Source organism: Mirounga angustirostris, unplaced genomic scaffold (assembly GCF_029215605.1).
Source record: "Mirounga angustirostris isolate CCGP_5_RB_7025 unplaced genomic scaffold, mMirAng1.0.hap1 SCAF_6, whole genome shotgun sequence".
Taxonomy (NCBI): domain Eukaryota; kingdom Metazoa; phylum Chordata; class Mammalia; order Carnivora; family Phocidae; genus Mirounga; species Mirounga angustirostris.
The window spans coordinates 75,348,593-75,361,158 of NW_026991714.1; the positions used below are offsets into that span (position 1 = coordinate 75,348,593).

General features: G+C 47.4%; 1 protein-coding gene across 1 annotated transcript in view; it reads right to left on the reverse strand.

Annotated features, from left to right (window-relative positions):
* The window catches only part of PRKG1 (protein kinase cGMP-dependent 1), a 1,261,682-nt gene extending 1,249,708 nt beyond the window's left edge, over positions 1 to 11,974 (reverse strand). Inside the window, exon 1 of the mRNA XM_064594539.1 lies at positions 11,365 to 11,974. Within this exon, the coding sequence (XP_064450609.1) occupies positions 11,365 to 11,630 (266 nt within the window). The 5' untranslated portion in view covers positions 11,631 to 11,974. The remainder of the gene's footprint in view (positions 1 to 11,364) is intronic.
* Positions 11,975 to 12,566: the final 592 nt, after the last annotated feature.

The window sequence follows — 12,566 nt, forward strand, 5'->3', positions numbered from 1 at the left end:
AGAGAAAGCAAAACAGAACACTACTTACCCCCTGCTCCCCGTGTCTAACAGTGACTAGCTCTGCTTCTTCGGTCCTGTACAAAACAGAGAGAACACCCTACGTTCGATCTACCCTTCACCCCTTCTCAGGGTCCTACACTATGTAACATTTTCTTCCCTCGCCTAGAAAAAATATAAATTCTTGCCCCAAACAGCATGTTTTATGTGCTGACAGCTTCAGATACATGCACCACGGAATTTCAAAACACGTCTTACAAAGGCAATTGGTTGTCACATAGGATATCAATTTGTGCGCTGTTTTAAATTTTCTCTATTTGCCATCTTGCAAGCTTATCTAAGTACAGTCTAACACAATATCTAAGCAAAGGAACCAGTTAAAGAGGCCAAGTCATCGCATTAATTCAAAACCAACTTCTTTTGACCCAAAGTACCCCTTCATGTCGGCACTGGCCCTTGGTTACTGAGGCAGACCAAAGTGAGTACATGACTCTTCAGTGTTAAATCACAAAGGATGCCATCAGCGAGACTACTTCCCTTGCGGTTCCCTGGGGGGCCTTCACAGGACAGGGGTCACAGACTGAATGAAACAGCCTCTTACAGGAAGTCTGAATGGCACTTTCCAAGGGATTATTGATCCAAAAACGTCCAGTCCATTAGAGGTGACCCACAATTTATCCCTTTGTGGTGGGTCAGACTACAGACTAGTTCCTTTTTTACCCTAAAATTGTTGACAGGCAGTTTACATTTAGGGCATCCCAGGAAGAAAGAAAAAAACACGTTGTTTTTCTCTTGCAAATATTTAGATGCGTAGGGGCGCCTGGGTGGCTCAGTTGGTTAAGTGACTGCCTTTGGCTCAGGTCATGATCTCAGGGTCCTGGGATCGAGCCCCGCATCGGGCTCCCTGCTCAGCGGGAGGCCTACTTTTCCCTCTCTCACTCCCCCTGCTTGTGTTCCCTCTCTCACTGTCTCTCTCTCTGTCAAATAAATAAATAAAATCTTAAAAAAAAAAATTTAGATGCGTATAAGTAATCATTAACTAGATTATTCAAAAGTTTTTCTACGAAGGACCTCACCGAGCAAGGGGCCATAGTAAGATTTACTTAATTATATTCTAGAATCACGGAAGTACCAAGAAAACCAAACAACCTATTAGAAGCTACTAGAGGTTTCCTCTAACAGTTGCTCTTTTTCTTATAATAATTGTCTTTTAGCTCTTGGGGGCGGGCAGAGAAGGGAGTAGAAAATCTCAATTCTGTCTCCTCACACATGTATTTCTTACTACTATTAACTTTCCATTATTTCTCTGGGTTGTCTCCTCTCGGGCAAATCAGAGCCCAGAGGTCTCTGAGGGGTTTTAGGAATTTCCCTCAGACCGATATTAATGTTCAAAGACCTCTCCATGCCAAGCACTCGATTTGCCTCCCTTTTGTTAAAGGGAAACACTGCAGAAGAACACGGCGCTCGGGCTTTTTTAATACATTCCCCCAAATCACTACTAATTGGGAAATGGTTATACTACATGCATTCAGTGATAACGCTTTCCAAACACGTGAATGCTGACATTAAGAAAGTTGCATGTTTGGGAGTATGTTTTCAACGCCAACCAAAGGCCATTCCCAGCTACTAGCGGTCCCAACTGCCCAAATATTATACTTCTGCTGCCATCTTGTGGTCAATTTTGAAATCTCACCCTCTCTCTCCTTCCTTCCCTCTCCCTGCAGAGCTTTTTTCTCCCTTTTGGAGGGCACCTACATCCAGATCTTACGGATTCCCTTTCTTTAGTAGATGCGGGGACAGTCTGCAGTATGCTCTAAAAGAAGCCTGCCCTGGTGTTAATTTCTTCTCCTGCCTATACGTTCCCTCCTTTCTTGTCATATTTTTCTCATTTTTCCACTAAGCCATTCTCTTAACAGTAACAACTTTTAAAAAGGCTTTCTCCTCATTTAGATTAACCTAGATTCCTACAAATCAATGAAATACAGAAATACGGGAAAATAAATTTGTCTTTTTTTTTTTAAAGATTTTCCCTTCCAAACTGTTTACAAATTGCATTTTTACAAAGAAAGAAAGAAAGAAAGAGAGAGAGAGAGAGAAAGAAAGAAAGAAAGAAAGAAAGAAAGAAAGAAAGAAAGAAAGAAAGAAAGAGAGAGAAAGAAAAAGAATCAGGTCTTTCCAGCTACAAAATGCCTGTCCTGGTCACCTGTGGGCCCAGTGTGATATGGCAAAGAAATTCATAAATCTAGGGGGAAATCCAGTGTTTTTCTGATGATATATCCGAGTGAGTAATTCTTAGCCAGACTGCTCTATCATCAGAGCAAAAGTTTATTTTATAAAAGCCACCATTCCTGCCTAGCTCTATGTCCCCCCTCTAAACCTTGTGGAGAAACTGAGTCACCAAAGACGAGCACACAATTAACTCAGGTAGGTAGAATCTTCCAAAACAGTGTCGGGGTGAATAAGGGAACAAGCATGAAAACAATCTGCTTCATTCCTGTTGAAAATGACTTTAAGGGGCACCTGGGTGGCTCAGTTGTTCGGCGTCTGCCTTCGGCTCAGGTCATGATCTCAGGGTCCTGGGACTGAGCCCCACATCGGGCTCCCTGCTCAGCGGGGAGTCTGCTTCTCCCTCTGACCCTCACCCCTGCTTGTGCTCCCTCTCTCACTCTGTCTCTCTCTCTCAAATAAATGAATAAAATCTTAAAAAAAAAAAAAGTGACTTTAAAACAATCCTCCTCCATCCTCTTCTGTATACCCATCTATACACCATCAATATGTTTTGACTTTTTTCTTAAAACTTAGCCTTATCATGAGCAATAATAGCCACACAGCATGGCTTTGATGGGCTTGTTACATGTTCTCCTCAAACACTTAGTGAAATTCCTGACTGTTCATATACAATAAACTCCCTTGTGCACCACCCAGAAACATCCCTGGTGCCGCCAAGAACAGGAACATCACACTTGGGGACTTGGTGCTCTGCAGTAGATGTGCTAAGTAGAGCAGAGTAAATCTAACAACCGTTGTTTATAAGTAAGTAGCTTTGAAGGTCACGGGGGTCAAGATTTTGATTTTTTAGAGGCATGGTTCAGATCAGAAGTTCTCAGACATTTTTTCTGCAGTGACTCACGAGATGGGTGACATTCCCATGTGCAACACTCTCTTGTGAACAGACATGACCGCCCGTGGATTATGTGCAACTTCCTGCCATATATTTGTAATCCCTCCAGTCCAGAAAGCCCAGCAGAATGCAAGGAAAAGGCTTTCCCGAGAGATGGTCTGTGAACGCTCTTATTTCCTAAGACACAAGTAATTCAAGAATTTTGACTTTCAAGCCATCACTGACTCATTTTAACCTTCAACTAATCAAATACACAGCCCTGGGTGTCAGGACCCCACAGCTGGAGTCTGCCTGAGGAAGACATAGGATGCCGTATTGACTATTTCAGAGTGGTCTTATTCTCCGCGAGGAGACTGAACTGAATAGGAACTGGCTTTATTCTCTAGAAGGTTCAGTTTTTGTTTTGTTTTACTTTGCTTTGCTGGCTTGTTTTTGATACATTCTAGAAACGTGCTGTTTTTACCCTTTCTCCAAAAATCAGCAGGGGGTGGGGGGAAGGTACGGGAAGCTGAGGGTTTTATTTGGTTGAAATTTTTACTGTAGACAGACCTGGTTTATACCCAGGGGTTTACAACTTAAGATATAAAAGAATGTTCTATTTTGAGAATTTGGGGCATCAGTAGCCAAGTTCCTCGTGGCCATGTGATGCACGAAATTAGCATTATCTATACCACAGGGGCAATGAGAGGCATCGAGAAAAATATTAACATGTACCCAAAGGCTTTAGATTTGCTCCTCAGACAATAATAGTAGCATATAGTTGAATAAACAGACCTACAAATACTTGTAAGCAGCAAATAGAAGTATTTTCAGGATCCCTGTAAGGTTTATGAGCAGTATTATTATTGCAGCGTTTGAGATCAGAGTACTCGAATAAAGACACATTAAAGGATTAAAACACATTTCGAAACCCTCTCTAATTTGGACCAGAAAGGAAGAACAGTTTGAATTAGCAGCAAATCTGAAGAGTAAGTTAAGAACTATAGTTGGATACTCTTTATCACAACCAACAAGGTAATTCCTGTAGGCGTCTTATCGTATTAACTTAATAAACACTCAGAAGAAACCAGTACATCCAGGTTATCACCTTGCAGGCCAAAGTCCTACTGATGTGCTCCTATGCCTAACAGAATCAACTCAAATCAACTCCTGGTATCAACAGATTAACCTTTGGGGATTAAACTAAAAACAGATAAACATACAGCTAACACAGCTAGTTCACTGGACAGGACAAATTACAGATAGTATTTTAAAACTTCCTAGTCCACATAAACTTTATATTGATTGAATTTAAAACTACACTATTTCCCCAGGTAGCATGGGTTTCTATTATATTCATATATAGGAAACAATATGGAAGTGTTTAGAATAAAAAGCAACATGATGCACAATGAAGTCTGTGATCCCCCAATAATGTTTAGTGAGCAGTGAGGAGTAAGGTTAAGAGTTTTTAAAAAGGCATTTGTTGTTCAAGAACACTAAGTAAAATAAGGAGACTACATCCACCATCCGTCTTCATATAATAAAACAAGTTTATTTCAAAGATATACATTTTCTGGAAATACCCATTTTTTATAGAGCCAATATTTTAAAGTGTTTTATATTTCAATATGAACAATAGATTTTTTTTAAACTTCAGGAAATTCAAATTGTATAATACCTGAACCGTTTGAAATTATGATAGTTTTTAAAAGGCTAGAGTAGCATTTTGAGCAAGAACTCTGTACTATGTTTGCTGTTTTATGATTTTTGCACATGAAACTGATCTGGCAGGAGTTACAGATGTTAAGCTGGAACAGAGAAACAAGGGGACCCAAAAGAGAGAGAGATAACACAGGCAGACCCAAGAACAAAGGAAAGGAAGTGAAAAATTGTCAGTGGGTGAAAGGAGAAGGTGTACTTCCGCAAGGAGCAACAAAACTTGGTTCTCTGAACTGGTTCTGGGAAGCAGTCTTGGACTGTGTGCCCAGTACCAAGCACAAGAATTTGACAAACTGCAAGGTGCTACAATCTATTTTATCATAACAGCCCAAGAAGTAAATGTTCCATTCTACAAAAAACTGATTTGGACCAACTAAGAGGAATTTCAAAATAAGAACTACCGTAAGCGTAAAAGTAAACACACACACACACACACACACACACAACCATATACATATAGCCTTTTCTCTTCAGGGACCCAACAGTGTGGCACCAACAAAGGTAGACTCAAGGTCAGGACTCCTTTTTGACAATTCCCAAACTTCTGAGCTTTCACTTTTGTGAAACAGGATATGCTATCCCTGGTTTATCTCCAAACTCACAGTAACGTCCAAGAGCTACAAGAATCCTAGATAAGACAGGGTCCTGAACTCTGATAAGCCCATTCTCAATGGCAAATGAAAATAAGTATTCATGCTCTGAGAAACTACAAAATCACCTGAAAATCTGATCAAGAGAAAGGGTTTCAGTGCACACTCAGCCTGTCCTACACTGTAGGGAGAGAGGGCACTTAGAAAACGAGGAAGAAGATAGGACATCGTTTGTTTTTTCAGGTCTGCTGGAAATAGTCTCATGAGGGTCAGTCCAATTTCTAATGAATATGTGATTAGGTGTGAACTTTCAACCTATACATAGATCAATGATTCAAATGGAGCAAGAATTCCTGGTATATTACAAATACATCTGGAAAATGTACATGATTCCAGACCCTGAGCCGATCTCGAAGCAAAGTGAATCAGTCTTAAATAAGAAGTACAGACAGATAAGTTGAAGACATCAATTCACCAAGTCTAGTCCTGATGCAAAATTAAGAAACCTGAACTATCTTCCAGGTTCCCATTTCTGCTATCCTTTAAAAGGCACTTCAGGGATAGTTTGCTCCATTTTCTCGTCAGTAAAGGCAGTGTACAGCTTTGACCAACAGGAGGGGTGAAGTGCTTACGTTCAGAATCTGTCCTCTCCCAATGACATGTGGTGAGTCCCCAGGATGCTGACAAGCCATCTTGCATAAAAACCCTCCCGTCCTCCTCAGCCTGACTCCCCTTAAACTCTTATCATAAATATTACTCATCTGAGCAAACTAAATGAATGGCTTCTCCCAGAAGCTCTTAAACGATTACTGTGTTAATCTGGAAAGGATAGCCAGTTAACATATTGATATATTGTCACTTAGTAATGGATTCCTTTCAATGGGAGGGTTGGTAGGGACAAAGGGATTACCATGAGTGGTCTGCAAGGCAAAAGGCAAAGGATATATAATGAATGGTGTCCAAAGGAGGCAACCAAGATCATGGTCACAACCACCCTATTCATCAGCCCCGCCTAGGACATAAGAAGGGTGGGAAGGAAGCAAACGGAAAGACTGGTATATGACAATCTCAAGAGCAGGACCACCAGAGAAAATCCCAGCACCATAAGCACACCCAAGTGTGTGTGCTGGATACAAGAGCTTGTTGGCCACTTCTCTGGAGGTCAGTTGAGTGCTGGCTCTAAGACTCTTTTAACAAAGATCCTATTCTAATTTAGGACAGGTTCACTGATTTCTATTTGAAAGGACTCACCCGTAACTAAGATGGAACTTGCCCAATTCCAAGGTGATAGAGTGTTGCAGCTTAGAACTTGGGCTCTATGGATAAAGAAGACGTGGTGTGTGTGTGTATAATGGAATATTATGCAGCCATCAAAAAGAATGAAATCTTGCCATTTGCAACGACGTGGATGGAACTGGAGGGTGTTATACTGAGCGAAATAAGTCAATCAGAGAAAGACATGTATCATATGACCTCACTGATATGAGGAATTCTTAATTGCAGGAAACAAACTGAGGGTTGCTGGTGGGGGGTGGGAGGGATGGGGTGACTGGGTGATAGACACTGGGGAGGGTATGTGCTATGGTGAGCGCTGTGAAGTGTGCAAGACTGTTGAATCACAGATCTGTACCTCTGAAACAAATAATACATTATATGTTAAGAAGAAGAAGGAGGAGGAGGAGAAGAAAAAGAAGAAGAAGATAGCAGGAAGGGAAGAATGAAGGGGGGGAAAGGGAGGGGGAGAGGAACCACGAGAGACGATGGACTCTGAGAAACAAACTGAGGGTTCTAGAGGGGAGGGGGGTGGGAGGATGGGTTAGCCTGGTGATGGGTATTAAAGAGGGCACGTTCTGCATGGAGCACTGGGTGTTATGCACAAACAATGAATCATGGAACACTACATCAAAAACTAATGATGTAATGTATGGTGATTAACATAACATAATAACAAAAAAAAGAACTTGGGCTCTAGAAACTTCAAGATTTGGGTCTGAAACTTGTCTCTCACATTTCCTGGCTGTGAGATCTCAGGCAAGTGACTTCGTCAGGACTCAGTTAGCTCTATTACCCTTGCTATTTCAAAGCACTGTGGATTTTCTCTATGAACAGTTAATAAGGTGGGCCCAGAATTCAGCTGGTACTCACTCATTTCATTGAAGTTGCTTATGTCAAAATTAGGCCAAATCCCTTGATTTAGTCTGAAGGTTAAACCAGACCTGAATTGAATGAGAGATGCAAAAAGCAATGAGCTTTCTGGGACATCCATCCCAAAGCATCCATGTCCCAGTGGAGGGAAGTTCCAGTTCCAAATGATGAATTTACATCATCAAGAATCAAGGGATTTGTGACAAGAAGAGCTCAAAACGTCTTTGGAATACAATTTATTGTCCCTGTTACAGATTAATATTGATTCCACCCTGCGCTTAAGCTACTTTAAAAACAACAACAACTGTTTGCAGTCCTCTGAGCCAAATGCGCAGCCAAAATAAGGAATTGAGGGGTGTGTGTAAAAAATCCAGAGAAAGAATTCAGGATATTAGGTAATTCTTGAGGTGGGGTTTATACATGCAGGGAATTGAGAGTTCACAGAAAACTATGTGAAACACTTGGACTTAACTGGCAGAAAGTGGTTTATAAATTCAAAATATCATCATCGTCATCTAAAATACCCTACAGTTTTCCAAGATAATCACTTGATCCCTCCTGGGCATTTCTATGGGGTCTGAAAATGAGGACTGCAGTAAGTCGGACGTTTTCTTTTTGAACATGATCATCATATTGTACACTTGATACTTATGCTGAGCACTCAGATCTTCCCTTTCCCTAGTATAATTTTCATCTAAGCATTCCTTGGATACTTAGATCATTCCTAATGGAGATTGTGCCGTATACCCTCTGTGGACACGTGGAAGTCTGGCTAATTGGACTGACTTGATTACAACAGTGAATTCTCCCATTTCCTTTCACTGCAATAAATGCTTAAGATATTTTTGTCACCTATTATGTAAATATTTTAGATTGCCATCATTTTCTAAAACAGTGCTTGGAGGCAAAAGCTCTTTCATCATTCTGCTCACCAGACAGACTCCTGTACTTTCAATGCACGTGCCTTGTTCGTATAAAAACCGCATGTCCTAGGAAAGTTTGAAATGAACTCATGAATAGCTATCACTCAAATTCTATAGCAACTGCAAATGAGCATTAGCTTCACAGTAAAGCAGTCTCTTCAGCCCCAGCAAGCCCATCAGGATGGCATGAGGGTGCCTGAGGTGATGAAATACCTCATCCGCAAATCAAAGTATCTGAAGAGTAGAAAATACTTTATTTTGAGAGCCTCTTGTTTGCTGTTAAAGGTTGGCTCTCAGAAATACTTTTTAAATGATCTCCTTCCTTGACCAGACTGAAGTGTCTGACCAATAATTAAATTGCTATTGTCTCTTTAAGGACTAGGATGAGTACCTGATTCCAATGGTTACTCTCCCCATATATTATACCTCAAAATTCTTTAAACTCTAAGGAGTCAGCTTGCCGAAAATACACCCCAGGCTCCCAATTGAAAGTATAAAAAAACTAAGTGCTGAGTGGGGAAAAGTTTACCCTCAATCCCAGCGTAAATCAGAGCAGAGAGGAAGCAGGAAAAGGGCTTCACTCTCTTTAGACACAAAAGTGCGCTGACCTCTACTTCGCCTGCCCACGCAGAGGCTGAAGGCTCCTACCCCTAACACCAAAGTGCTGGGGGCCGGGGGGTGGTAGGAAAGGGAGCACGACGTGTGCAAAGGACAGACCAGCCATTTCCTCCCAGTGCCTACAAACCGCCCTCTCATTCCTAGAGAGATTTGCTCGCCCAGGAGAATAAAAGCGCCTCTGAGAGCCAGCTCCCCAGTGAGAGTGGACGCAGGGTGGGGAGAGTTTCCTCCCGGGCCCTTGCAGAGCCTGGTGAAACCGCCCCCGTGCCGCGGAGGACGGCTGGCTCCTCGGTAGGGGCACAGCCCAGACCCAGGGATCTGAAATTCCAAAAATGCGATAAAGCCCCGGCCGGCCCGTCGGCCCCGGAGGCGAGCAGCTGCCGGGTGACCGCTGATGAAGGGGCTCCTTAAGGAGGTGGGCAGATTGATTCCAGCTGCCGAGCGAGGGGCAGGGCAGCGGCCGCGGAATGCGCAGCCCCGCGCCGCCGGAGCCTCAGCCCAGCCCCGGGGCCTCAGGCCAGCCCCGGGGGCAGCCGCTTCCCCACCGAGGGCAAGGCCAGAGAGGGGCGGCGGCTGCAGTCTGGGCCTGGCAGCAGGAAGGATGCCATCGTTCCGCCGGGTAGGGGCTTTCGAGGCGGGCTGGGCCAAAAGGTGCCATGTGCAGTGTCCCTGTGCAAGTGGAGTGTCCCTCAGGGATCTGAAAACTGTCTCCCTAGACGTCGGTTCAGAACGGGCCCAACGGTCCAGAAGCGAATCCTGTCCGGCTGGTTCCTGTTTTTCTCCCCAGCCCACTCCCAGCTCCCGGCGCTCTTCTAACAGCTCCTCACCCCTCCCGGCCCAGCCTCCGGCGCTCCCCTCCCCCACCACACAGGAACACTAATCAATGCACCGGGGAGACAGACAAGGAAGGGGTGCAGAGGCAGAGTGGGGGACCGTGGGGGCGGCCTGGATGGACGCTGGACAAGAACACATGCCCTTTAGAAGTGCTGGCCTCCAAGTCAGAGAGCTAAGGGGGAGGGACTCAAGTGCGGGGTCCCCTGAGAGCCCCAAACTCAGACACCAAGTGATCTAAGAAGAGGGAAGGGGGTAAGAGGTAGGCGGGCATGAAGGCACGCCTAATGGAATATTCAATATCCTGCGAAATGCACTTTCGGCGGTGCGCTTCCAGAGACTAAAAGCCAGTAATGGGCTCTGGAGTCTGCACTTCCTCTCTCGCTAATGTCCAGAGGCGCGTTAATGCGGCAGCCAATCGATCAGCCTTCTCCGGTGAAGGCGGCGAGGGGGGTGCAAGAGCTTCCCACTTGTGGCCAAAGTCGCCCGGCCTCCTCCGCACGCCGCCACCGCGCGACACCCAAATTTGAACGGGCAGGACTGGACTCTCCAAGTGTCCGGGAGAGGAAAAGAAGGAGCCTGGAGGCGCCCAGAGAAGCAGCCCCCCTCCCCCTTCACCCCAACTTTTCCACGGAAAAGCTTTCGCGGGGGGCAGCCTTGTCCACCCTGGGACACGACTGGACGGTGGCCCCCAAACCTGCTCCAGGCACAAGGTCACCGAGCCGCCTCCAAGCCCTGGGCAGCCCCAGGTGTGGCCCTTCTGGGAAGGTCCAGAAAGTGGGGTTTCTTTGCAATTTCTTGCTGACATCACAGCTGCCTGGAAAGTGACCCTGTAAATAAACCTCTCCCGGTCTCCCCACCCCGGAGGCCGGATCCCGGCAGCGGAGACGCGCCCCCCGTCCCGCCTCCCCACGCCCCTGCACCGTCGCCGCAGGGCTGCGGCGCTGGGCGAGTCCAGTCCCTCCGCGGAACCCGACCCCGTCCGGCCTCTGCCGCCCCTCCCCCCGGACGCCGGCGCGGCCCCACGGCGCACGCCCCGCGGCCTGGGTCTGGGGTCGCCTCGGGGAGCTCTGCGGCCCCGGGACGCGCGCGCGGCTCCGTCCGGGCGAGGCCGATCCCGCCGCGCTGCGCGGAGGGAGAGCGGCGCGACCGCAGCCGGGTGCGGGGCGGCCGAGTTAGCGGCGCGAGCAAACTTTCCGTCTCCTCCCCACCCCCACGCCACCGGGGCGCGTCTCCCCGAGGAGCTCGCCCTTCCCAGCCCGGCAGAGCCCGGCGCGGCACGTGACGGGCGGCAACAAAACTAAACCCTTCCCAGGCCCCGGGCCGCTGGGGCACCCCACTCCGCGCGGCGGCGAGCAGGGGGCGCCCCCCGCCTCCGCGCGCACCCCCCTCCCGAGCGGGGCCTGGGCTCCGGGCCGCCGCGCCCGCCCGCGCCTACCTCTCGGACTTGGTGAACTTCCGGAACGCCTGTCGGAGGTCGTGGAAGGAGCGGTAGGTCTGCGGCTCGGCCGAGATGCCCTGCGCCCGCGTGGTGCGCGGCCCGATGTGCGGCGAGGGCGCGGGCAGCACCGACTGGCATTTGTGCAGCTTCCTCTTCAGCTCCTGGATCTCCTCCTCCTTCTCCGACAGCCGCTTCTCCAGCTCCTTGATCCTCTCCTCCTTGAGCATGAGAATCTTGGCAAAGTCTTCCTCCAGCTCGCTCATTTTCGCCCGGAGCCCCTCCGCGAAACTTTCCTCGGGCGCGGCCGGACGCCGGCCGGGGGAGGCGAGCGCGGCGAGGGAGCCGAGGGGGCGCCGAGTGCGAGCGCGCGCGGCAGCGCTGCCCCCGGAGCGGCCGGCGGGCGCGGGGAGCCGCTGTCTGCGAGCCCCTTCTGCGGAGTGGACTTAAAAGCTCCGAGGGGACGATGAGACGTCTAAAAGCGGTGGAGAGGAGAGGCAGAGTGCTAATCCCCAGCCTCTCGGGGGACTAGGTGATTATCTTTCATTGAGAAACCAATTAGAGCTGCCCGGCCTCCCCTGAGACCCCCCTCCCCCGTCCCCTTTCCCAGTCGCTCCGTGAGAACCCCGCGCGCGCCACCCCACCGACAGCCTGGCTTCCAGCTGGAGGGTTGGACCAGAGAGCCGGGTCTCACCCCATCACACAGTAATCACTCTTCCACGCTATACGGTACCAAAGGGAAGGGGTGGGGTGGGGGGAGCTTTATGCCACTTGATCCTTGAAATAGCAACAATTACCATGTGATCTGGCAGATGACGCAGCGCTTGTAACTGGAGCCTAAAGACTTGGTGGGGTGTGTGTGAGAGACAGTGTGAGGTATTTCATAAATATTAGACTGCCTTTGAGTCAGTAACCTGCATAAACTCATCTTCGTTTTCACTTTTTACTTCTCTTCTGCTCTGGATAAGGTAGGGTGTGTGTGTGTGTGTGTGTGTGTGTGTGTGTATTTCTCTTACTGTGCAGCCCTGTGCTTGTGACCCCAGGGAATAAGAATGACAGGGCAATAGCAATTCCAACTTTTTTCAGCATAAAATTTTACTGGAAATAGTGAACCTTTGGTAGGAAAGTGGAATGAGTATGCATATGGTAATGAGCCAAAGGTTTGGCGGGGTGGAGGGAAGGCCATTCTGCTGTAAACTTCT